The 25,253-nt window shown below is 61.7% G+C and overlaps 1 protein-coding gene across 3 annotated transcripts in view; it reads right to left on the reverse strand.

Annotated features, from left to right (window-relative positions):
* JAKMIP1 (janus kinase and microtubule interacting protein 1) overlaps positions 1 to 25,253 on the reverse strand; it is a 65,853-nt gene that overhangs the window by 2,628 nt on the left and 37,972 nt on the right. For all 3 annotated transcript variants that reach the window (XM_070399591.1, XM_070399584.1, XM_070399601.1), the window contains 11 exons: positions 19,323 to 19,451; positions 18,161 to 18,289; positions 16,932 to 17,015; positions 15,838 to 15,900; positions 14,335 to 14,433; positions 11,589 to 11,690; positions 10,924 to 10,977; positions 10,279 to 10,344; positions 5,481 to 5,549; positions 4,158 to 4,235; positions 714 to 917 (listed from right to left, as the gene is read on the reverse strand). In XM_070399591.1, the coding sequence (XP_070255692.1) occupies positions 714 to 917; positions 4,158 to 4,235; positions 5,481 to 5,549; positions 10,279 to 10,344; positions 10,924 to 10,977; positions 11,589 to 11,690; positions 14,335 to 14,433; positions 15,838 to 15,900; positions 16,932 to 17,015; positions 18,161 to 18,289; positions 19,323 to 19,451 (1,077 nt within the window). The remainder of the gene's footprint in view (positions 1 to 713; positions 918 to 4,157; positions 4,236 to 5,480; positions 5,550 to 10,278; positions 10,345 to 10,923; positions 10,978 to 11,588; positions 11,691 to 14,334; positions 14,434 to 15,837; positions 15,901 to 16,931; positions 17,016 to 18,160; positions 18,290 to 19,322; positions 19,452 to 25,253) is intronic.

The raw sequence follows: 25,253 nt of genomic DNA on the forward strand, positions 1-25,253 counted from the left end.
CCAGGAGGCGCTCTCAGGTCCCCCCCCCCCCCCCCCCCCCCCCCCGTCTGATCTCACTCACTGAAGACTGACTTTTGCCTGTTCCTGAAGCGGAAATAGAATTTTACAGTGTGTGCTCTTAAGACAGGGTCTCTTGAAAACGTAAAATAAAGACTGGACCACGGAATGGAGGTGTCCTGGGCAGGATCACCGATTTGAGGTGGCGCCAGACCCTGGAGGGAGCGAGGGCAGAGGACACGGCTGGGGCAGGCGTGCTGCAGTGTCCACCCAGACTCGCCCAGGGTGCTGAGGGCTGCCTGGGTCTCGCCCTGAAAGTCCAGGGTCCCGGGACCCCCCAGTCCTGGAACAGTGCTTGGCACATAGATATTAGAAAAATCACAAACAATGGTGTGGCGAGAGAGAGGAGAACGGTGCATTTGTAGAGGTGGGCAGGGCCCTCAGGATATCAGGCTAAGCAACCCAGACTGTGTCCTCTGGGCCATGGGGAGCCAAGGAGGGTCTTGGGGGAGGGGTGGTGCTGTGCTGCGTGTTAAGAAGGGGTGTGTGTGGGGTAATTGGCAGGGAGAGGGACAGGGTCCCGAGAGGGAGCTGTGATGGCCTGTGGCCCCAGCAGATATCCCTGCAGGCCGGCTGGGGCTAGGACACTAAGGCACAGGAGCGCCAACAGGGCCCGTGGGGTTGAGGAGTGGCCATGGCCGTGGCCGCCGCCTCACCTGCTGGGCCTGCTGCAGCAGCTCCATGCGCTCCCGCAGGATCTGGCTGTCGAACTCGCGGCTCTGCCTCAGGATCTGCCTGCGCACCTTCTCCACGGCGGCCTGCAGGTCCTCCCGCTGGCCCGCGCTCAGCACCCTGCTGGCCTTCTGGCCCGGCTCCTGCTGCAGCGCGTCGTACAGCGTGGCCTCCAGCTCCTGGATTTTCTGAGTGGCCAGATCACACAGACAGTGGACGGTCACAAACGGGTGGACAGTCCCGGCCAGCGCCCTGGCCAGGACCCTGCAGCCCAGGGCGGCAGAGCCCGGGCAGGGACCCAGCAGGCAGCCCGGAGCCCCGGCAAGGGGGCGAGGGAGCCGTTCCCCCGCCCTGCACACATTCCTGAGAATGTGTCTTTCTCGATCCGAGGGCAACAAGAACAAATAATCATAACAACCCCGTAACTGTGTGATTCAGCCCAGCCGTGTGGCTCGGTGGTTGAGCACTGACCCAGGAACCAGGAGGTCACAGTTCGATTCTCCGTCAGGGCACATGCCTGGGTTGCGGGCTTGATCCCCAGTAAGGGGCGTGCAGGAGGCAGCCAATCAGTGATTCTCTCTCATCATTGATGTTTCTATCTCTCCCTCCCTCTCCCTCTCCCTCTCCTTTCTCTCTCTCTCTAAAATTCAATAAAAACATGTTTTTTAAAAATGTGTGATTCAACTGGTTCTTAATTTACCCCTGACCTTGGGAGCAAGTCCCCCTTCATCACGGTGCTGAGGGAGAAATACGTCTCAAATCGCTCACACTCGGGGTTCAGCTGGCTGCGTAGGAGTGCAGCTTTAACCCACGCAATGAGTGGTGATGTTTGAAGTGACCCCCGCGCCCTAAGGAAGGAAGACGCCCTCTGTAGCAAAGCGAATGCGCGATCCATGGCCCACGGGACCCTGGGAAAGCTCCGAGCTCTATCGCTAGAGGGCATCTCTTTTCAACTCCACAGCGAGACTCAGACGCAGTTACCTCATGGGAGCATCTAGGGAGTTACCTGCTCCGCCCCCTGGATGCCCACGCGCACCCCGTCCTACGGAATAGCTCCTGGCCCCAAGACAGCACAGGCCAGGCACCAGTTTGGGGGGAAAGGGACAAGAGGCGAGTGGTGGTGTGGGGCAGGGGCAGTGCGGTGACCTCTCCTGCTGTGTGGGCACTGGCTCCTCCGGCCTCCTCAGCGTCAGCACAGCTGTGCTAACCCCTGGCGGACTCCGGCCCATCGGGCCAGGACCAGGTTCCGCCCACAGGCCTCATCCCCTTCCCTCTCTGCCCTGGTGGCCACCCCTGGGGCCTGCTCACTGGTGTGCGGAAGGGTCCCGTGTGGCGTCCCCGGAGTGGAGTTTGCCTGTGCCTGCTGGCGCCGGCCCTCTCCATTCGGTGGCCCAGCTCCTGGGGATCCCCATGTTGCCAGCCTCCAGCCAGGACCCCACCACCCAGCTCAGTGACAGAGGGATGCAGTGTGTGCCCGCCGGGCTCACTGCTGCCCCAGGCACAGCCCTGCCTCCCTCTCAGAACATCGCTTCCCTGACCACGCAGCCAGCCTAGCGCTGCGTCAGCGCCGGTCTCATGCGGGCCTGGCATCCCCTTGGGCCTCAGCACTGTCTGTGGTGTGAATGTAGCTGTGGAGCCGGCTGAGCGTGCTCAGTGGACACCAAGGTTTCCCCACGTGTTTGGGAAACACCTCTCTTCGAGCTGCCCCTTGGGAAGAGGCCCCTGGCCCGCGAGCTCTGCAGATGTCGCTAATGTTCCGCTCCCGTCTCAGCCCTCCCTTCCGCATCCTAAGGACCACGAAATCCTTCAGTTTCCCAAACCTATTCTATTGCAGCCCCCGCCCTCCCCCCCTGCCCCCCCCTCCCCTCCCCCGCCCCACCTCCCCGCACTGCCTTGGCCTGAGTTCCTCTAATACCTCCTGAAGCCGCATTCCTCAGGCTTTGGGGGAAATTCTAGGCGAGGGCAGGGCTGCATGTCAGAAAGGACCTGAAGTGCAGGGACAAGGGGGCGGGGAGTGTGGGGGGGGGGGGGGGGAGGGCGTGCAAAAGGACCCAGACTGCAGGGAAAACCAAAGCTGTGGAGAAGACAAGAGAAGGGTGAGGACGTTTCTGTTTTGAATCCCCCTTAAACTCTGTTCTCAAGTTGTGGGCCCAGAAGCAAGACCTGGCAGGGCGGGGGCTCGGTCGTCCCAGCCCCGGCTCTCCTGCGGCCCTGGCACCCCGGCTCGGAGCCTCTCAGTGAAAGGCGTCCGTTTGGGTGGAAACGGACAAGACGAGGGTCGCGCTGGACCAGCCTCACGCGCAGAGCTCCCGCCTGAGCTGGGCCCCGCCGCCTGCTCTCCGTCTCCCTGGAGACACTCGTGGAAACAGGAGTTTTGAGTGTTTTCAGTGACTGACGGCATTTCCTAGGGGTGAACCCATTCTGCACAGTGATTTCAACGACAAGGGACCTGGCAAAGATGTGCCCACACTCTGTCCGCTGCCTGCCTCTCCCTGCACGGCGTGGCCTGCACTTCTCGCCGTTGGAAAGGCCGCCACCCGCACACCTGGCTGTGGGTCCTCAGAGCATCTGACAGACATGGGACCCTGAACACAACCTTCTACACTGGGCACCAGGAAGCCCAGAACCAGTCTTGTGGCAAAGAGCAATAATGGCCCTGGCAGGGGTGCTCAGTGGGTGGGGCATCGTCCCGGGCACTGCAGGTTGCCAGTTCGATTCCCGGAAAAATCTTTAAAAAAAAATAGCAACAGAGCAAAAGCTCTCCCAGCGAGCCATTTGTTCTGATGACCAGGCGGCCGCTCACTGCTCTCCCTTGTTCCTCCGTGACTGTCTCTTTCCTCTTCATAGGAACACTGCCTTGCAGGGTTATTTATTTATTTTTATTTATTTACTGATTGATTGATTGATTGATTGATTTCAGAGAGGAAGGGAGAGAGAGAGAAACATCAATGAAGAGAGAGAATTATGGATCGCTGCCTCCTGCATGTCCCCCACTGGGGATCGAGCCTGCAACCCGGGCATGTGCCCTGAATAGGAACTGAACCGTGACCTCCTGGTTCATACGTCGACACTAAACCCCTGAGCCACACCGGCCAGGCTGCTTTGCGGTTTTAAGCATAAATAAATATTTAAGTATAAACAAACATAAGAAAGAGGGTGTGCGTGTTTTTCATCCGTCTGAAATGATTGCTGGAACTGGACAAGCATGTCTAAAGAAGCCACCAAGCTGACTATGTGTGAAAGTCATGATTGATCGGGAAAAATCGCCCATCCATCTGTGCGTCATTCCCGGCCCAGCGTGGAGGTGGCGTTTTCACGGCCCCCACACGGCACGGGTGAGGACTCGGAATGCGGTCTCAGCCCGCGGAAAACGCGGCCTCCACTGTCGAGTCTAAAAAGCCACGGTGCCCAACCCACCCCGGTCCTACCAGGTGAGCCTGGTCCAGGGCCTGCTTCCTGTAGTCCAGCTCCTCCTCCAGGTAGCCCTTCTGCTTGCTGAACAGGTCCTGAGAGAGGAGGCGCCCGGTCAGGAGCACGAGGAACCGCTGCAGTGCGGCCTTCAGAGCCGACCTCCTGCCCTCGGCTACGTGCGTGTCCCCAGGTTGGGGAGGGGGTCGGGGCCGCCGGTGAGAGGGATGGGGGGGCTGCCTGCTGGCTCCCTGTCTGAGTTGTCCGGCGGGAGCCTCACAGGCCCAGAAACCTGGGTCAGGGCTCCTGTCCTAGTGGGTGCCTGACTGCAGAGAAGGAACCTGGATCCCAGGAATCCTTTCTGTTCCTCTTGCCACATCCTGAGGCTCCTGCAGACCATCTCAGTCCTTCCCAGAGGCAGTCCTACCCCACGTGACCGGCGCCACCACCTCCCGATGAGTGTCACTGCCCCACGCTCCCTCCCCCGCCCTCCAGGTCCCACTCTCAGCCCAAGCACCATCCCTAATCACAAATCACTCAGAGTTAGAGCGCCTACGCTGTAGCCATTTGACTTTACTGATGAGGAAACAGAGGGCCCGAGTGGACCACAGCCTCGTGCTGGATGCCTAGTTGCCTGGTGACAGACAGGACTGAAAACACAGGCCCTGGGATTCCAGCTCAGGGTCTTCCCACACCACACACGGTGCCAGGCCTGTGCTTCCCATCCCCTCCTTCCTTGCTTCTCATTTCTACTGAGAAAACTCGCTGGTCTCAGAAGGCTCAACCATCCTCTCTCCTGACACCCCCGCCTGGCTCCCTCGCCCTGTCCGGCTGCCCACAGGTGCCCGCATGCGCCCAGCACTGGGCAGAAACAGGCTGTGCATCTGGGCTCTCTCGGCCCCACGAGGCGGAGATGGAACCCACTTATCGCTAAGGAAACTGATGGAAGGGGATCAGTGAGGATTGGGTCCTGTCTGCACGTCCCCGGAGCCCTGGGCCAAGCGCCTCTGTATCCCGAGTGCCTCCCCTGACTTCACGCCGCACCGTGGCTGTCACTCATGAGCACGCGGCCCCATGGGCTTGGGGGCCGCTCCCGGCAGCAGGTGCCCCGCTTTCGGAACTGAACCTTTGAACCAGGCCCGGACAGCAGAGACGCCCGAAACATATAGTAAGTGAATAGTGAAGTGGACGGATGATCATTCATTACCCGGACGGCACCAGGGCAAAAGCCAGAGAAACGCGTGCGAATAAGTAACGGGAAAATGCACCCCAGGCTTCCTGGGGCGAGGGGACGGGGAGGCACCTGAGCCCCTCCAGCCGCCTCCTCCGGCTCCGGCGCTTACCTTTTCCTTCTCCAGGTCCAGCATCTTCTGGGTCAGGGCCGCCTCAGTGCCCTCTATCTGCTTCAGCCACTGGAAGAGAGCAGGACGGGGGCGGCATGAGGACCCGCACCCGGGCTTCCGCCAGGCGGGCGTGCGGGGCCTCCTCCCAGAGGGGCTCCTGGGTCCCAGAGGGTGAGGCCCCGTCACGCCCAGGGGGGTCCTCGGGATGGAATTTCCGTCTCTACAGATGTTCCAGCTGTTTGCTCAGGGATCGGCCGGGTCATGGACACACGCGTGGGGGCACGTGCCTGTGGATGGGTGTGGGGGTTACCCGGGCGAGCCCGTGAGTACTGGAGGCAGTGGGCACGCGTGGTGTGGGAGCCTCCTAGCGCGTGGTGGGCCCGAGGTGGACGGCTGCGAGTGGGGCACCTGGACTCGGCAGCCGGCGGGATCGGCACCGAGGCTGCTCTGCCGTGTGCTGTGCAGGTGGCTGCAGCCCGGACCTCCTCCGCCCTCACAGCCGTCCCGGGGAGACGCCAGCCTCGCCCCATCTTACAGGTGAGGACCTGGGGGTAAGTCCCTTGTCCAAGATCACACGGCGGGGAGCGGGGATTTTGAACCCAAACCTCAGCACTGGCCCCTGCAGCCCCTCTCCCCCAGGCATGTCTGAGCAGCCAGTGCACCACGGATGCAGGCAGGAGAGGGGTCCAGCCAGGCAGGGGGTGCAGCTGCGAGGGCCTGAGCGTCCCACATGTGCCCAGTACCAGTGTGCGCGGGGCTGAGGGCGGCGGGCACAGCTGCCGAGGGCTGAGGGCGGTGGGCACAGCTACCGAGGGGCTGAGGGCGGCGGGCACAGCTGCCGAGGGCTGAGGGCGGCGGGCACATCTGCCGAGGGCTGAGGGCGGCGGGCACAGCTGCCGAGGGCTGAGGGCGGCGGCCGCTGTTTCCCAGGCTGTGGGCATGCAGGTGAGTCCTGTGCGGAGTCCACCTCAGCGACGGGGGAGGACCACAGGCCCAGGTGCCCTGGCCCGTGGGGGGGTGTGGGGTTCGGGCTGGACAACAGGTGGGAGTGTGTGCGTCTGGCCTCATTGCAAAGCCGGCAGCCCCCCTCCCTGTCCCTGCTGCCTGCGGACCTGACCCTTTCCCGATGCCCAGCTGCCGGGTGCTCCCCTTCCTGCTCCCCTCATTCTGGGCCCCCTCCCCTGCCCGACCCCTGCTCTCTGCTTCCTCTGAAGTGTCTCCAGCCCCAGGCCGCCCACCACCCCCCTGTGCGCAGCTCCTTCCACGCCTCCCAGGCCCCATCTCACCCAAACCCGGACGCTGGGAGCACCCTGGCTCCCCACCTTTCCCTGCTGTTTCTGCGCCCCCCCCAAGCCCTCCCACATGCCCCCCCCCCTCAGCCCCTGTCCCCACCCAGCTCGGCCCCTCAGCTCCAGGCTCCCTGGACCTCTCCTGCCAGCCCCCCAGCCCACCAGCTCCCTCACGGACATGCATCTGCCCCTGCTCCTGCTTAAAGCCCCAAGGGCATCCGCACCCCAATCACTCCCGACGACCTCAGGCCCACAGACAGGCCACGCGGCCCTTGCCCCAGGGCCTTTGCACCTGCTGCTCTCTCTGCCCCGAACTCGCCACCTCTCCCCACCCCGCCCCAGCCCCAGGCCTGCGCTAGCTGCTGCCCCTCCAGGAAGCCGGCCCTGCTGCCTGCGTCCCTGGGGTCAGGCACCCCACGGATCCCCACGTCCTCGGTGAATGCCTGTCACACGCTCCCCTGAGGGGCCACACGGGACACGTTCTGTCAGACACCCTGGCCCCGCACAGGCCTGGCAGGAAGGGCCGCCTCAGCAGCATTTGCTGAACGAAGGAGGTGGCGAGGGGGTGGGTCCGGTGGGGGTGCCGGCCCCGCACAGGCCTGGCAGGAAGGGCCGCCTCAGCAGCATTTGCTGAACGAAGGAGGTGGCGAGGGGGCGGGTCCGGTGGGGGTGCCGGCCCGCAGAGGGAACAGGCTCAGGCCCCACAGGCCCAGGGCCAGCGCAGACGCGGGGCCCACACCCACCTCGGGGGCTCTGCCGAGCGGCGTGTGGTGTCTGAGGAACAGGAGAGTGTATTTTTGACGGGGAGACGATTCTGTTTCTCATGTCCTAACGTGAGCAGCCACGAGGTGAATGAACTAAAATGGGGGCATCGCGTTGCCGCGACCAGGGCCCGCTGCTCTCAGACAGGCTTTGTAGGATGTGACGCCAGGTTTCCTTCCGGCCACACCGCAGGGGGGTGCGTGCTGGGCACACGAAGGAGCCAGACGGTCCCGCTCCGGGCGGGTGAGGGCGCCAGGACAGAAGTCGGGCCCCAAGCCCCGCGGGCAGGCGAGGACGCCAGCTCCAATCGGAGTCGGCCATGTCCGTGGGGCCTCGCTCCGGGCGTGGGGGCCAGGGGCTGGGTGGGCGGTGGCGAGGGCGCCCCCCGGGCCTGGAGGAGTCTGGGAGCCCGGCAGGTGCACCCACCCCCGGCTCCCGCAGCCCACCCTGCAGGGCGGACCCTCCACCGACCTCCCCGTCAGGGGGCCCGGGCCTGACCCCAGGCTCCAGGCCGGCCATGAGCAGGTCTGACCGCGGCCCCGAAGTCACATTCTCCGATCCCGCGTCGCCGGCGGGAACAGGGACTTTTCAGATGAGTTTTGAACTTGAGGGGGAGAGGTGTGACCCCCCATCACCTGTAACCCTCCGGCCCGTGTCCGGCTTCTCTGCGGGGCACGTGCCACCTGGGTGGGGGGGGCCTAGGCCTGGTTCCTGACCTCGGACTCCCCTGACCAGGAAGGTCTGGGCGCTGAGACGGGGCGGGCTTCCCCGCGGTGACGGGAGGAGGCCTCAGCGAGGTCCCCGAGGTCCACGCTCGCCCAGGAAGCAGGTCTGCGCCTCCAACCAGAACACTGCCGCGGCCCTGTCCGCCGGGCACTGGTGTGAGTGACGCCTTTAAACTGCGTGTGACCGGCCGAGGGGCTGACGGAGGAGGCGGCGGGGCCTCTGACCCGCGGAGAACCGCTCTGCAGGGTGACCAGCTCGCGGCCCGGCCGCCCGTCCACACTGTCTGTCTGGTGGGGACCGTCCCCATTTCGGCTCTGAGATGCCCACGTCCCAGGAAAACCCTGGGTCCTGAGCCAGCCCACGGCGGTCACCCCAGCTGTCCTGTCATTGCTCTCGGCGGGTCCCACTGTTTGGGGGGCTCACTCTCAGCACCCACACTCTCTCTAGGGGAGAGAGCAACTCCTGAGCATTTCACTTTGCTCGAGACATGTGGCAGGGCGTGAAAACACCTAAGTCCAGTCCCCAAAATTGTCCCAAACGGGAGCTGGACCCCGTCCACCTGGCAGAGTTGGGATCCTCAACAGGAGCAGCTCCCGCTCCCACCCACCCGCGTGGGATCTGGCAGCAGAGGGAGGAGCTGGCAGGAAGGGGAGGAGCTGGCAGGAAGGGGAGGAGCTGGCAGAAGGGGAGGAGCTGGCGGGGGAGGAGCTGGCAGAAGGGGAGGAGCTGGCAGGAAGGGGAGGAGCTGGCAGGAAGGGGAGGAGCTGGCAGAAGGGGAGGAGCTGGCAGGGGAGGAGCTGGCAGAAGGGGAGGAGCTGGCGGGGAGAGGAGCTGGTAGGAAGGGGAGGAGCTGGCAGGAAGGGGAGGAGCTGGCGGAGGGAGGAGCTGGCAGGGGAGGGAGGAGCTGGCAGGGGGAGGAGCTGGCGTAGGGGGAGGAGCTGGGGGGAGGAGCTGGTGGGGGAGGAGCTGGCGGGGGGAGGAGCTAGTACGGGGGAGGAGCTGGTGCGGGGGAGGGGGCGGGGGGAGGGGCTGGCGGGGGGAGGGGCTAGTGCGGGGGAGGAGCTGGCAGGGGGAGGAGCTAGTACGGGGGAGGGGCTGGCAGGAAGGGGAGGAGCTGGCGGGGGAGGAGCTGGCAGGAAGGGAGGAGCTGGTGGAGGGGGAGGAGCTGGCACGGGGGAGGAGCTGGCAGGAAGGAGAGGAGCTGGTAGGAAGGGGAGGAGCTGGCGGGGGGAGGAACTGGTAGGAAGGGGAGGAGCTGGCGGGGGGAGGAGCTGGTAGTAAGGGGAGGAGCTGGTGGGGGTGTGGGGGTGGGGAGGAGGCTGACGCAGTTCTTTGTGGTCAGGACACAGCGTGGCGCCAGGCTGAGCAGCCTGGTGGATCCTGGGGGTCGGGGCAGATGGGCAGCAGCCGGAAGAGGCTGGAGGAAGCGCGTGGGGGTGACAGGAACCAGACGGACCGCAGCCACAGGCCAGGCAGGCCCAGGTCCTCAGCTCTGCCGGGGAGAAGCCAGCGTCCCGGGCCACGCGGGCAGCGCTGCCCGGAAACCGAGCTGACCAAGTGCTCAGAACCCGCTCGCCTTCACCAGCCGGTCCGCTTCCGGACCTACCCGCGGGCGGTTAAATGGGAGATGAGACTTACGGACATGCTGTCGCCACCGAGGCGGTAAATGGAAAGGAAGTGGAAATGCCTGAATGTCTTACGCGGAGGGAAGACTATGGCGTGGCCGCCCGGCGGACAGCGGGGGCGGCTCAGCGAGGGGAGCTCATGGGAGGATAAACCTGGGAGTGTGAGGGGTTCACGGCCATGCAAACCGGGGCGGGGCCAGGCCGGAGGAAACACACCCAGGTCGGGAGGTGCCTGCGGGGGTTCACTTCCCTCCACAGTCGGCGCGAGTGACCCGCCATCAGGAAACAGGAGCCGTGCACCAGCGCATGCAGCGGACCAAAGGGCAGACCGACAGACGGACAGACGGGCCTGCACCCGAAGCCAGACGCGAGTGCAGTGCGGTGCGGGGGCTCTACCTTCTCACACAGCGCGAGCACGGTCCCGGCCTGGATGATGGCCACCTGCTCTTCGTTTCTCAGATTCTAAAACACAAAACCGGCAAGGGCGTTTGGTACGGGCTCCCGAAGACCTTCCGCTCTAGACAACTGACAGGTCCTCTCTGAGCCTGTCCTCCACCCTCTCAAGGTCAGCCCCACCCCGCAAGGTCAGCCCCACCCCTCAAGGTCAGCCCCCACCCTCTCAAGGTCAGCTTTTAATGGCAGAGACGTCCTCTCTGAGGTCCGGCCTTCTGCTTGGGAACCTGTCACAGGGTGGCACCAAGCCAACCTTTTAGGAAAGTAAAAATCTCGCTTTGTGATTTCAGAAATCTTGGGGGACTCCACTATCTCTCTCTGGGGATTCATTCTTATGCTTCCCCCCTCATCACTCACGGGCTCGGAGGACGAGCTAACCGGAGAACCCCACTTCTGGCAAGAACCCCACTTCTGAGGAGTGCGGACCCAGCCACCCCCAGGGAACACGGCCGGCGGCGGGGGGTGGAGCCTTACGTTGTGCGTATTCAATCTCTTACATGAGGAAGAAAGGAAAACAGAACAAAAGCCACACAGTACACCCGAACCACAACGAGAACACAGAGCCCAGAGCCAGTCGCTCATAGTTACCCCGTTATCGCCCAGGATGTCTAACTTCTTCATCAGGTCGGACACATCCACGTCCTGGAAGAGACGCAACGGCCATTTCTGAGTGAGCGACAGAGCACGTGGCGCCAGGCTCTCGGGCCACAGTCCTCACTGCTCCCCACGCGCCTCCCCTTCCTCCTCTTATAGGGACAGGGTGCTGCGTGTTAGGTCCCTGCTTTCCAGAGCGGCCATGGCAGCCTGTGGGCCAGGAGCACCGTCTCTGTGCCCATGGAAGGTCTTACCCGCCTCCGGGAGCAGGACAAACACCGGGCTGTTAGACAACCACAGCCGCCCTGGCCACGGCGCCCCTGCCTGACGGGCACCACACCGAGTGCTCCTCTCGGTTAACGGACCCGCCCAGGTCTCACAGACGAAGAGGAGACGGAAGGTCAGGGAGGTTACGGGCCGGGGCTAGGGTCGGCACTCAAGGCCACCTCCCACGTCTCTGTTCTTTTATCGTGGGAAACAAACAGGGTAGCCATTGGTGACTCGCTGAAATAATGAACTATGACTTTCAGGATGGGGCGGGGGGCAGGGGTCACTTATGAAAACGCATTCTATCCCTGGCATCGAGCTGCCCTGGGCCGCAGCGGAGGCACCCCCTCTCCTCCCAGCCCTGCCCCGCACCCCAGCCCCTGGCACGCTACCTTAACTCCTTCCTGGTGGCAGAACAGCTGGAGGGCGCTGCTGTGGTTCTCGGGGAAGCTGGCGATTTGGAGGTTAAACGCGGGCGACCTCCGCTCTCTCTCCTGGGGAGAAGATTTGGTTTAAACACAGGACTTTATTGAATTAGTTTCCACTTGCCATTTCCCCCACGTTACTTGGCACAAACTAACGATTTCCAGTGGGCAAAGATGCTCCTAAAAAGCGCCCATTCAGACTACGCATCCTCGTCGACGGAACAGCGCGGCCTCCTGTGGACACCTGTTCGCCTCTGACCTCTTCGGCTGGGAAGAAATGGTTAACTGAGGACCCCGGGGAGAGGGGAGCCAGGAAGGCTCACACATCAGCAAATACGGAATGTTTCATACTGGTAACAAGTGCCAAAGGCCACCACTGGTAACAAGTGCCAAAGGCCACCGAGTATGCAGTGCCCGGTGATCCTCACACAACCCCACGAGGCAGGCGTATCGCTTTCATCTTAGACAAGGAGACGGAGTGAGCGGCAGGGCTGGGACCCTGGCTCCACATACTTTTCATATAATCTGCTGATTCATCCAGTTGTTTCAAGGTGTTTTTTAACCGCGCGCACACACCAGTGGTCACCCCATTCCTGCCTTGGATGGAGTCAGATCTCAGTGACCAAGGAGGGAAAAGCAAGCGTTTTCCCAGAAGAGGCTCTTATTCATCACCACGAAGTGGCACGTTTTTAGAAAGGACAGGAGCAGCCCAGTCGCTCACAGGAATAGAGCCCAGCGGCGAACAGTCCTCTGGTCTCAAAGATTTCCTCCCTGGCGCTGCCCTCACTCCAGGAGCCACGGACAGGCCGGCCAGCAGGGGCCTTCCCACATGCTCCCCTGAACCCACACCGCCCCTTTTCTCGGGCTGCAGTGAGGTAACACGCTGTCGGACCACACCTGCAGGGCCTACTGGAGTCATGGGCTCCCTTACCACTGAGGTGAGGAGTGTAGCCAATGGGCCTCGTTTAGGGAAATGGTGGGCAGCAGATAAAGGAGAGAGGAAGTCATTCATTCAATTAGTTTCCTTCTCACCTGGGCTTGAAACAGTTTAGAGAAACCTGATCTGCCTGGTAAGCCAAAAGACAGAATTTGCAATTGCTCCATCCAGTGGATGCCTTTCTACCCACTTAAATGGAATCTCCATAGAAAAGGTCGTAAGAGAAAGCTCCTATTTCATATGAATGGAAGTTAGAAAATTCTAATGGCTCTGAAGGACAGTGGAGACACCTGAAGAAAATTCTAGTAAACTGAGCAATGCTGGTAGAATGCTCAGGAGAACGATGAATAACAAAGACCCATAAAAGGTTTCCTAACAGGGCCGAGGTATTCATGACGCCCTCAACCTCGAGTAACTTCCGATTTCTGCCGCACAAATGAAACACCAGCTCTCATGAGCGAGAGCCACGGGCAGTCACGCTGGTTCCTGAGACCCCGCCGTGGTCCAGGCCAGCGACCAAGGACCAGACGCTAGGTTCTAGCAAACAGAACTGAAACGGAAGCCGGGAGGAGAAAGCAAAGTCAGAAACGTGGCCCTGCGGGTCCCGCGCACGCAGAGGGACAGCGGAGCCTGTCCTGCAGGGAACCGTCACAAACGCAGGAGATGTCGAGGATGTCGGCGAGTGTTCAGCGGAAACAGGAAGGACTAGGAAGTGAGTGGCAGCGAGGCGCTAGTGACGGGAAGATTTCCGTGGGAAGCCATGAAACCATCGCCAGTGTCACACGAGGCCCGACTCTGTGCAGTGGGGAGCAACTGAAGGTTTAACACGATGTCTAGCCCGGCCGGCGTGGCTCAGTGGCTGAGCATCGACCTATGAACCAGGAGGTCACGGTTCCATTCCTGGTCAGGGCACATGCCCGGGTTGTGGGCTTGATCCCCAGTGTGGGACGTGCAGGAGGCAGCCAATCCATGATTCTCTCTCATCATTGATGTTTCTATCTCTCTCTTCCTCTCCCTTCCTCTCTGAAATTAATGAAAATATATATTAAAAGCAAACAAACAAAAACCCCACGATGTCTACCGTGTACAATGTTCAGTCACCCTCTGGGCTGAGGCGTGGCTGTCAGCTGTAGTTGAGTGACTTTTTAGCCCAGAGCTGCGATGCCCAGGTCTGTACTCACTGGAGGAAAGAGTTGAAGCAACATGAGGAGTTTCCTGAACTGCCTCTGCGAGTTCCTCCTCTTCCCCGGCTCACTTACCTGTGTTTACCTTGGCCAACAGAAAGCGGGTCAGGCTAGCAGGACCCACACTACAGAGGCTCGGAACCTGCTGTTTCGGGAGGCGCCACGCACAGCTTGCGCGGCCGCTTTAAAAGTGTCACTACCTACACCAGGGCGGTGGCCGGGCCTGCAGAATGCGCACCAGGCGACCGGCATGCAGGAAAGAAGTCGTTGTGGAAATGAAACACAAATAAAAAAGGCAAAATATTGCAAAAACAAATTATTTTATTAAGTGCAAAACAAGCCGTAGGCAATAAATAGATGAGCTCTGGTACAGGTCCCAGGACTGCGGCGAGCATTCCCTCCAGAACATTAAGGCAGTGAAATCATTCTGAACATACAGGTTTTTAAAAGGGAGAGAAAAAAGAAAGAAACCACTGGGTCGCGTCCCCTTTCCACATGCTCGGGGCGTCCGGGAGCGTTACAGGAATTTCAGTTTGGGCTCAAAGAGAATGTCTGCGCCGTTTGAGAGCTTACAACAGAGAGAGTCCCTTACTTCGAGCTCGAGCACCCTGAACTCGAGCAGCTCGTTCTGGTCCCGCGCGTCCTGCATGTCGCTCTTCAGCTGGCGCTCCTCCACCTCCAGCCGGTACACCTAGAGCAGAAAGAGCTGCGGCTCAGTGGGCAGCGCCGCTGTCCCTCCCAGGGCCACGAGAGGCGTGTCCCCTGACCAGGAGGGCGGGGTGGGAAGGGGCCACGGCGAGGAGCTGGGCTGGTGCGGGACCCGGGTCGGCCCTGAGCCCGGCCCAGAGAAGGGCCGCCTCCTCTATTTGCTGAATAAATGGATGATGGGGACACGGAGGCCCAGAGCGAGGAAGTCCCTTCCCTGAGGTTGATGGTGGGGAAGGGAGAGTGACCCCCGAGCCTGTCCATGTTCTAATCCGGGCGAGTCCAGCGGCCACAGAGGAAGCACCTGCTGGAGGCCCCAGGCCCTGGGAAGGTCATGCTGGCTGTCCTCCAGCTCCCCCCCGCGCCCCCCGCCCCCCGGAGCCTCTGACCAAGCTGCTAACTGCTCTGTACTCAGTGGCTTCCAAGGAGAACAGCACCCGAGTTCCCGGCTGCAGGACTGAGAAGCTCACGGAGCTGAGGACCTTGTCCGTCACGGTCACTCTGACCTCACGCGAGGGGTACGGGAGAGGGGGCCCCGCCCCCAGCGGACATGTGGAAACAGTACAGGAGCTTTCTGTGGCTCCTGGAATTGAGCGAGCAGGACAGAACCGCTCTCCCAACGCACAGGGCCACCTCACAGGACAGCGGCCCAAATGTGCGAAGTAACACAGGACAGCGAACGGCCACAAGGGGTCAGTGCAGAGCTGGGGCTGCACCGAGGCCCCGCCCCGCCCCCGGGCCAGGCCAGGCCTCTCCAGCCCTGGCATCTAGGACGCCTAACGCCAGGCCTACCCAGGTCTGGTCCCCCAGCATGGAAGGTGCAGCAAGGCAGACCTGGAGGGTCAGAAAGTCCATGGTGGCTGCCAGGGCCGGGGATGGTGGGGGGGAGGGACTGCAGTGGGCATGAGGGCTCTTTATGGGGGAGGGCGGGAAACGCCCTGAACCTGCACTGTGGTGATGGCTGCACGACTCACTGAATTGTACACAGGTTAGGAAAAAATTAAGGTCTATTGCAAAGCATGAGACCTATTTCCCCAAGCCAACTCCTGGAGAGAGTTCTGGAAACTGCCATGACCGGAGAGGGAGGGCAGGCTCAGCCCTGCCAGCACCATGGCCTCCAGCCCATGAACCAGGCCAGGACAGCCAGTCGATCAGTGTTGTAGGCCCGCCCCTGGGAGGGGGAAGGGCTCGGGAAGCCCCATCCGGACAGACACGTGACCTTGTCAGCAGGTGCCCTGGGGAAGGTCCAGGTCAGCCCTGCTGCCCTCCCCAGGACAGAGCCAGGACCAGGGGCCGGGAGCCCCCAGGAACTGGGCTCTGATGAATGAACATAAGGAAGGCCCTGGGGTGCTGCCAGGGAGGCTGGCGCGGGAGGCGCTGGCGCACGTACCTTCTCCTGCAGCTCCTGGTTGGTTCTCATGAGCAGCTGCTTCTCCTCCACCCACTGGGAATCCTGCGGAAAAGCACTGGGCATGTCACACTCCCTGAGGTGGCGCACGGCCCAGCCACAGTGGCCACAAGGAAGGCCACGGGGGAGGGGCTTTCCCTGGGAAGGCCGGAAGAGGGCAGCAGCTAGAACGACCTCGCTGGCCCCTCACCTTTAACCCCAGAGAGAGGAGCGGCTGGTTTGCGGAACAACCCTGCTCCCCGACTCATGTCCCCAAAAGCACAGGGACCGGGGTTTGTATCAGCGACAGAGAAACAGCCGCTCTGTGACCGTGACCAGGTCGGCCCGCAGACCCCCTCTCCTGCTGGTTCGCTGCAGCCCACCGGCCAGCATCCCGACAGCGACACCCCTGTGCTCACCCTAGGCCCCCGGCCGTGCCACCCTGACCACGTCCCACCCAGGTCAGCCCATCCTGTCACTGTGTGTCCCCAGCGCCTGGCACGGTGCCTGGCACACAGCCAGTGCTCAGGGAAGACAGCGGGTGGGCGAATGAATACAGAAAGATACTCCCTCTTCCCTCCTCTGCTCCAGTGGCTCCGGGCTCCCTTCTCCCCAGCAGTTAGGGTGCTCCCCACCCTAAGGGACAGGTCTGGCTTGGCCCCTCTCCCGTGTCCTGCTGTCCCCAGGCCTGACCCAGTGCAGAGGTGGCACTAATCTGAGACAGTCACAGCGAGGAGACCTGGGCGGGGGCGGGGCCTCTGCTGAGATTGACAGCTAGTGGCGGGCCCAGCTCATTTTCACAATTAACTCTTTGGCGTCAATGGCAGCTTTTCTTCAGATGCAAGTCAAAAAAGATTTTGGTCACCACTTTGCTTTTGGAATTGTGTCCTATTTTTGTGCAAACGAACAAAAAGTGAGCCAAGTTAGAGTTTCGGAATTGTGAGTTTTTAAAGGCCCACACGCAGGCCGCCTCGTGGGGTTGTTCTTGCCTGGGTTCCGCGAGTGCTTTTCCCTCTAATGTCTCAGGAGTGAACGGCAGGGCGGCAGAGCCCCCTCGGCCCCAGGCCCCAGGGACATCACACGGCCACTGTGCTCACCTGACCCCTCTCGGCCAGCAGCTTCTCCAAGTCCTCGATTTTGGCCTGACACCTCAGCAGATCCGCTTGCAGCTGCTCCCGGGTCTGGAATGAAAAGGCCAGAAGGTGAGCGGGTCACCTCGATGGCGGCCGAGTCGCGGGAAGGGTCACGCTGCAGCGCAGGCCTCAGAAACAGGCCCGTGTTCAGGAGCACGCGCTCCGACGCGGCCCACCTGGGGGCCTGCAGGCTCTCCCCTCTGATGTAAACATCCGAAGAACAACAGGCCTGTGAGCTGTCAGGTCTGACCCTGGTGTTACAGACAAGGACACGGAGGCCTGGAGGAGAGGCAGCGCCTTCGCGGGGCTGAGCGAGCCCAGAGCAGGACACGGCAGGCTCTCACCGGCTCCCGGCCAAGTTCAGCGGCTGCTCATGCGCAGTCACCAGCACTAGTGAGCACTGTCACACCTGCCTGGTGCGTATCAGATGGCCCAGGGCAAGGGCTGAGAACTGAGTGCGGGGTAACAGGGAGTGGTGGGGACCGGGGCACACTGGACGTGCACGGTCCATCTCGGGGACAATGGCCACTCAGCTGACGCCACATGCTCCCCGTACAGCCGGAAGCCTGGAGCTGCAGAAGGTCTGACTCCCCGAGAGAAGCGGGCACCTGGAGGTCCGTGTGAAATCTCTTGGCTTTACAATGTTGGCAACCAGATAAAATTCCTAATAAAAACCACACGGCTCAGCTCAAACCACGCCCAGCCACTGACCTCGTCGGACCTACACGTTACGGGCCGGAGTCTGTGGCTCAGGAGCGGCCTCCCTGCAGCCTCTCTCGCCACCTGCCTCACGGGATGAACAGCGACACCTGGGTGTGACTGGCCGGGGTGTGCTCTCCGCAGTCCCCTCGCTCTCAGAAGGAGGGGCAAGCAGCCCCTGGTCTGTGTGACCCCCGAAGGCAGGTAAGGGCCAGTAGGTGGACGTTATAGGAAGACAGAGCTCAGCCCAGCACGAGGGCAGGCGTGGCCCAGACCCGGTGGCCGGCAGGGACTGAGGACACCCTGACAGTCCCTCAGGTTTCCGGGGGGTTGGCAAATGCTGGGACACTGCCGCCACGAGAGTCTGTGATGTGTCCCCCACCCCGTCACCCCTCAGAATCCCCTCCAAGCCTCCCGACAGGGCCACAGAACCACAGCACGAGGAAGGGCACGGGGGCCCCTGCCCAGCCCTCCCGGCCCAGCCGCGCACTCACCCGGGCCTCCCGCTCGGCGTCCAGCGTGCCCCCCACCTGCTCCTGCAGGAGGGCGTAGGCCCGCTGCAGGGCCTGGTACTCCCTGGTCAGCTGGCAGAACCGCAGATCGGCCTCCTCCCTGGTGGTCGTCTGGAGGCGAGGAGAGAAGCAATGACAGCATGACCGGGTGTCGTCCCGGGGCAGGGCCCACACCCACCGCTGCTGCCCACGATGACCTGGGGAACCTCCCTGCCGGGAGTGGACGGCGCTGAGAGCGACGCCAGGGCCGACCCTGGGAACCGCGAGTCCTGTGACCGGGAGCCAGCTCCGACTCGCGGGGGCCTGTGTGCCTGTGCCCGCCCCACAGCACTTCTCACACCGGGATCTCCTCTAGGAGGTGACACCGAGTGTGCGAACACGCGCCTGCAGGGAGGGCGTCAGTCAGCACGCTGTCTGCACACGCCCGTCACAGGGCCGTCAGTTAAATGCCCAGGTGCACCCACAGGACCCAGTCCCGCGTGCTCGAGAGGACGGTGTGGAGCAGGGTTTCGGTGCTGAGACACCTGTTACTGTCAGTGAGGGAGACATCAAAAGCCCGTGCCTGCCATGGTCGCATTTTACTCCATTTTCCTAAGAAAACTGGGCCGGGGTTGGGGGTGGGGAGAGAAGGAAGCCCCTCTTCACACCTGGGGACCCAGGTCCCTAGGAAAGGGGAGGGGCCTCGGCTGGGAGGCTTCTGGGGGTTTACACCATCCTCCCCCTCAGTGTTTGCAGCCTCTCCCACAGGCGCCTGCTCTACAATGGAAGGGGCAGCCGTGCTGCTCCCTCCGGGTAATGTGGTGTGTGTGTGCATGTGTGCTCGTGTGTGCACGGATGGAATCTGTGTGTGTGTGTGCGTGCGTGTGTGTAGCAGAATGAGGGACAGGCCACCACACAGTAATTTCAATCACAAAGGGTAAGTCACCCCCCAGGCGACCTCAGATCCTCTGTGAAATCGGTGCTGCGGGAGGGAAAGGAACCCCACGCCTGCCAGTGCCGCCCGGCCGTCCAGAGCCCGTGAAGGGGACCACCTCCCCTGACAGGATCGGCTGTGCTATCCCAGGTCCCCTGGGGTGAGAGCTCTCAGTGGGGAGCAGGGGCCGGAAGTGCCACGACCCCCGTGTCTGGCCCGAGGCTCGCTTACGTCGTCCAGGTCCTCCTCGGGGGTGGCCGGGGCCCTGTCCGTCCTGTCTGTGTTGCAGGACGTCTCCGACAAGGTTTCCGAGTCCACAGACTCCTCATCAAATCCAAAAAATGTCTCCACAACATGCTTCTGTGAAGGCAACGTGGACATGTTAGGGGCAAACTCAGAGCCGCCAGGTCCCCAGCTACGGCACCGTCTGGGCCGCAGGACACCCCGGGGGGGCGGGGCTCACAATGGGCTGGTGGGAAAGAAGGTGGGAGGGTGTGGGGGGCTGCAGCAGGACGGACCCTGGCTCCGGGCAGGAGTTATTGGCCTTATGCCCCTCAAAGGGACTTGGAGCACAACGAGAGGTCACACGTGGCTGTGCCCACGTGCTGACACGCAACGAGCAGCACGCATGTACTGAGGAGCGGAGCGGGCCAGGGGAGCGGCCGAGTTCCGGACGCCACACACGGGGAAAAGCCAAAGGGGCGTGGACGAGGCCCTGAGCACCTGCGTGAGCATGTGGCCCAGGGCCTCACCAGACCTGTGCTAAGAGGCAATGTTTCTTTAACTTTTTATTATAGGAAACTTAGAGCATTTACAAAATTAGAAGGAAGAGTGAACGGACCCTCATGCACCCATCACTCAGAGTCAGAGGCGATTTTAACGCCAGTCACTGTGTAGCGACCTCCCGGTTACCCCACCCAGCACTTCTCCCACTCCATTCATTCATTCACATACACACTCACTCACTCACTCATTCATTCATTCATTCATTCAGCAAGCAAGCACCTGACGGAGCACCTTCTGTGGGTCAGACACTGGCTGGATGGGGCCTGGGGACTGCAGACATCAGACAGTCTCCAGATCATCTTGTTTTAGAAACATGGGCTTTTCCCCCCCAAACAATCCCTGGGAAGGATTTTTATTTGATTTTATAATCAACTAGAGGCCCAGTGCACAAAAATTCATGCACTGGGGAGGGGGGATCCCTCAGCCCAGCCTGCCCCCTCTCACAGCTCTCACAGTCCAGGAGCCCTCAGGGCATGTCCTACTGACGGCTTAGGCCCGCTCCCTCTGCGGGAGGCAACCGCGCCAATCAGAGGAAGGCACCGCCCCCATCACCCCGCTGCTGCTGCCACTGCCGGCCACTGCAACCGCCTTGCCCTCAGCCCTCTCAGCTGTGGCAGCTTTGTCCGGAAGGACATCTGGTCTATGCAGTCTAATTAGCATATTGCCCTTTTATTAGTATAGATGGCTGCTTCTGATGACCATGAAGAAAGAACCATGACTAACTCCAGAGCCAAGCCCCAGCTCCCACTGGTGTGTCCGGACCTGGCTTCTCCCAGACCCCCCGCCCCCGCATCCTCAACCAGGAGTGGTGTCGGGGTGCACCCACATGCTAAGGCACCTCCCACTTGTCTGCAACCTATGCTCCCAAATGTACGAAAAGCGGGGCTGGACCCGTGCCCGACGGTGTGATTAAGGAGCAACTCCCACACCAGCAGGGGGAGGAGAAGAGGGGGACCCCTTGTCATCAGCAGTTAGTTTCTGAAGAGGCGTTGCTGGAAGCAGCCGACCACGGCACGGCACCCCAACATCCTTGCACTTGGCACCTGTCTTCCAGCTGTCACTTCCACCTTGCGCCCCATTTTTGTTTTGTTTTTAATACATGTGGGGCAGGTACCGGAACTCCTGACAGCTCAGCCGTCTCCCCAGCAGCTCACGGGCCCAGTGGACAGTGACACACCCCCAGAGCCTGCCGCTCCCATGTCTAGTGTGTGCTCCTCACGGAGCTCCGCCCTTTTAGTTGCTCAGGCGAAACCCCTAGGCGCCCTCGACGCTCCTCGCCCTCCCCTCTGGAGAAGTCCTGTGGGCTCCACCTCAACCCCAAGCCAAGCCCGAGCCCCGGCCCTCCCTCCTGGTCCAAGCCACCGGCCTCCCTCGCTGCAATCACTCAGCCACCTCCCACTGGCCTCGCTGCCCCTCCCTTGTCTGCATCCTGGCGGCCCATCAGAGCCCAGTAAAACCGCTCCAGCCTCACCCCTCACCCTCCTCTCTTTTGGTTAATCCTCACCCCAGGATATCTTTTCCATTGCTTTCAGAGCGAGTGTAAAGGAGGGAGGAGCGGGGGCGGGGGGAGAGAAACATCGATGTGAGAGAGACACATCCATCGGTTGCCTCCTGCATGCGCCCCAACCAAGGACAGGGAGCGAACCCATAACCCAGGCACATGCCCTTGACCAGGAATCTCGCCCGCAACCCCTCAGTGTGCGGACTGGTGCTCTAACCACTGGAAGACACCAGCCAGGCCTCACCCTCCTTGACCACCGTGCTCCAGCCACACCACCAAGCATGCCTGAGCCTCCCACGTGCCTGGCGCAGGGCCTGTGCACTGCCCAGACGCACTTCTCCAGGACCCACCAGGTTCTCCGCCCTGACCACACCACAGTCCTTCCCAGCCCTTCCCACCGCGGTCTCACCTTCCTTCTCCTCCCCCTCTCATCGCCACCTGACAGGTCTCTTTTGCTTTATGTCTGTCACCTGTCTTCCCCGCTGGGCTGTGAGCCCCCCCCCACCCCCCTAAGGGACAGGGATTTGGCTCCACGAGGGCAGGATCTGAGCTCTCCTGCTCTCCTGCTCCCCGCTGTGCCCGGGCCTGGCACACTCAATAAACGCTGCCTGGGAAACGAGTATTCACAGCACGTCTCTGTGAATGAACTCCAAGCCGAGCTAACGTGTTTACCCACCAGGCGCTTCAGGTTCGCGCAGGGCACCCTCCCTTCAGTCTGCAGCCACGTCAGCAGGCAGCCGCCGGGCCATGCACCCAGGTGAGCCTAAGGGGCAGGAGGTGAGGCCTAATGGGCTCCATCGATTCCCAATGTTTCTTCTCTCCAAGTGCAGGGTGGAGACAGCCATGTACCCAGTCCCCTCCGGACAGAAACCCCGCCTGGTTCAGGGTCACCAGCTCAGCCGGCCGTCGCCAGGGAGCCGCGGCCAGGCCCCCGATGGTGACAGCAGCACCCTCGGGAGGGAGCATCTCACCCCCACACGCAGTCCCCCCACCCCCCGCCTGGGCTCCAGCTCCCGTTCTCCTGGGCGCCACTCGGCCGACCTTGTTGCTTGTAAACACCGCTAATTGCCAGGCCTCTGGGACAGGCCTGTGTTTGTGATGTGCCCTTGGGCAGCGTGGGCACGCAGGGAGGGCCCTGCCTGGCACCGCAGTGCAGCCCCAGGAACCGTCAAGTCACACACTCACCAAGGATCAGGACAGGACGGGGTGCGACGCTGGGACCCCCCAGTCAGCGGCCATGACGCAGCGGGCCACCCCCCAGACTGATCCAATTTCTGAAACCCTGCGGGGCTGCTGGCTAGACGCTTAGTCACGGAGCCCCCGTCAGGGCCTCAGCTGCAGACACTGCAGAAGGGCATTCCAGCGGGGCCGCCCCTAGCAGCCAGGCTGCCAGGCCCACTAGAGCCATTAGGTATAACCTGGCCCCAGAGACCCAGACCCCGCCCGAGGCAGCAGCTGACGGGAGGGAAGGGGGAAGCGGCTCTGAGGGCGGAGACCAAACACAAAAGGGCACTCGGGTCACAGTCCCCTAACAAAGGCTGTGGAGCCACAAACACACAGCACACGGCACAGGGCACACGCAGGGCTGAGCTGACTGTGACCACCCCTATAGCACGTGCCCCGGGTTAGTTCCTCTAGGGCCGTGGTCGGCAAACTGCGGCTCGTGAGCCACCTGCGGCTCTTTGGCCCCTTGAGCGTGGCTCTTCCTAAGCCTTAAGAGTACTCTAATTAAGTTAATAACAATGTACCTACCTATATAGTTTAAGTTTAAAAAATTTGGCTCTCAAATTTCAATCATCGTACTGTTGCTATTTGGCTCTGTTGACTAATGAGTTTGCCGACCACTGCTCTAGGGCAGGGTTCTCAACCTTGGCTGCACGTTAGAATCACCTGGGAATCTTTAAAATCCTGATTTCTGGGCCTCATCCTCCAGAAATTCTGTTTCTTTGTTACTAATGTTGTGGCCTCACCCCATAACAAAGAAACAGAATTTCCGGAGGATGAGGCCCAGAAATCAGGATTTTCAAAAGATTCCCAGGTGATTCTAATGTGCAGCCAAGGTTGAGAACCGCTGGTCTAGGGTGAGCTTTTGTAAGTGACTGTCTTACCTGGGAAGCCAACACGTAGCACAGAAATGTCTGCCTCTATTCATAAGAAACAGCTGGAAAAGGACCTTTTCCTGCCCAGAGTGAGGGACTGGTCCTGTCTACTGTGGAGGCTGCAACTCCTGCCTTTCCCTGCACCTTCACCGTCCACATGAGCCGCCGGGAGCCCCAGAAACACCGGGCCTAGTGCTCGCGCAACGGGCTTTAAACAGTCAGTCTCCATCCTCCTCACACCCCCGGGCGTCCCCGGGAAGATACTGCAGGGGCGTCGGGTCCTATCTGCTCGCTCCCCACTCCTTCTCCCCGCAGGGGCTCACGCCTCCAGGCTGCCATGTCTTGCCCTGCTGACTCCTTTTACAAAAGAGCTGAACTTTGGGGGGAAATGACTGAACGATGTAAAGGACCCCAGTTACACTCTGATACCCAGAGGTGCCCGCTCTTAGCTGGTCACACGGCACTGAGGGGGGGGAAAGGGAGCCCCGAGTAACCAGCCCTCCACCGCTCCAGCCCCCCTCAGCCTCCCCTCCAAGGCCCCTGCCCAGGAGGGGGCGTCCAGCCGCAGGGACAGACCCCCCCGACGCCGGCGCCTACCTTCATGCCGGTAGGTCATCTCCTGGCAGCCGGAGAAGTACAGGCAGACCAGGGCGCAGAGGCAGAGGAAGAAGGAGAAGTAGAGCACGAACAGCACGTACTCCATGGCGCGCCCAGCCCCGCTGCCCCGTGCCCAGGCCTCTGGGTCCCAGGGCGCTCCCGTTCCTCTGCCTCGCGGCCCCGGCGAGTCCTGAGGACCGGCACTGCAGGGACAGGATGCCAGCTCCGGGGGCGGATGGGGCCGAGGAGTCGGTTGCCAGGGCCTGGGCGGCGCGTGAGTCACAGAGCACAGCTTCCCCGGTGAATTCCCTGGGGCTCCCCTCCCACACCCCAGGCTCCCTGTCGCCCAGGCCATCACAGGCCTGGTCCCTGGATGATCCCAGGGGACCCGGGCTGAGCCCTAGCAACGGTGACACGGAGAGCGCCTCCTGCAGACCCGCCCAGCAGGTGCTTCGCCTCAGATGCTCGGGTAAGGGGTGTGTGATAAACATCGGCACCAACAGTGAAAATCCTTGGGTTTTACACACAGTGCGGCAGGTGCTGTGGGTGACACTGGGCCCCAGAGAAGGTGTGTCCAAGTCCTAACCCCTGAGCGACGATTCTCTCTCATCACTGATGTTTCTATCGCTCTCTCCTCTCTTCCTCTCTCTGAAGTCAATAAAAATATATTTAAAGAATGAAAGTCCGAAGCCAGGAGGCGAGCAGGCCCAATTTTCGTGGAGGTGAAAATACAATTACAGGTTTAAGCGCAAATGGAGTCTTCCTTCTCCCCCCGCTCCAATGTGCTCGCTCCAGGCCAGCTCGGTCCTGGCTGCTCCGTGTTCCAAGCCCCACTCTGCTCCCTCTGCCCGAATATTCAGACACTCGCTCTATAAGCCCACACCCTCCGAAAGGAACGCCGCTCTGCCTTGTCCCAAAGCCCACAGCTCCTGACTCCTCAGAACGGCTGTGAGATGCTACCACCAAGCCCGAGTGCCCTTTAAACCCTTCGAAAGGGTCCTCACGTTTCTAATTTGGGGTGAGCAGCCCCCGAGGCCTAAACAGCAAACTCATCCTTGAGTTTCCCATGAAAAGTCACACTAAGCGTGTCCATGGCCGTCAGTCACGTGTCACTGAGAGCCGGCAGGAACCATCCAACATGCAGGAGGTGAGTGTCCCCTCTCCCTGGACGCCGCCCCC

Source organism: Myotis yumanensis, unplaced genomic scaffold, assembly GCF_028538775.1.
Source record: "Myotis yumanensis isolate MYYU_CA2020_CCGP unplaced genomic scaffold, mMyoYum1.0.hap1 SCAF_1, whole genome shotgun sequence".
In the NCBI taxonomy this organism is placed as follows: domain Eukaryota; kingdom Metazoa; phylum Chordata; class Mammalia; order Chiroptera; family Vespertilionidae; genus Myotis; species Myotis yumanensis.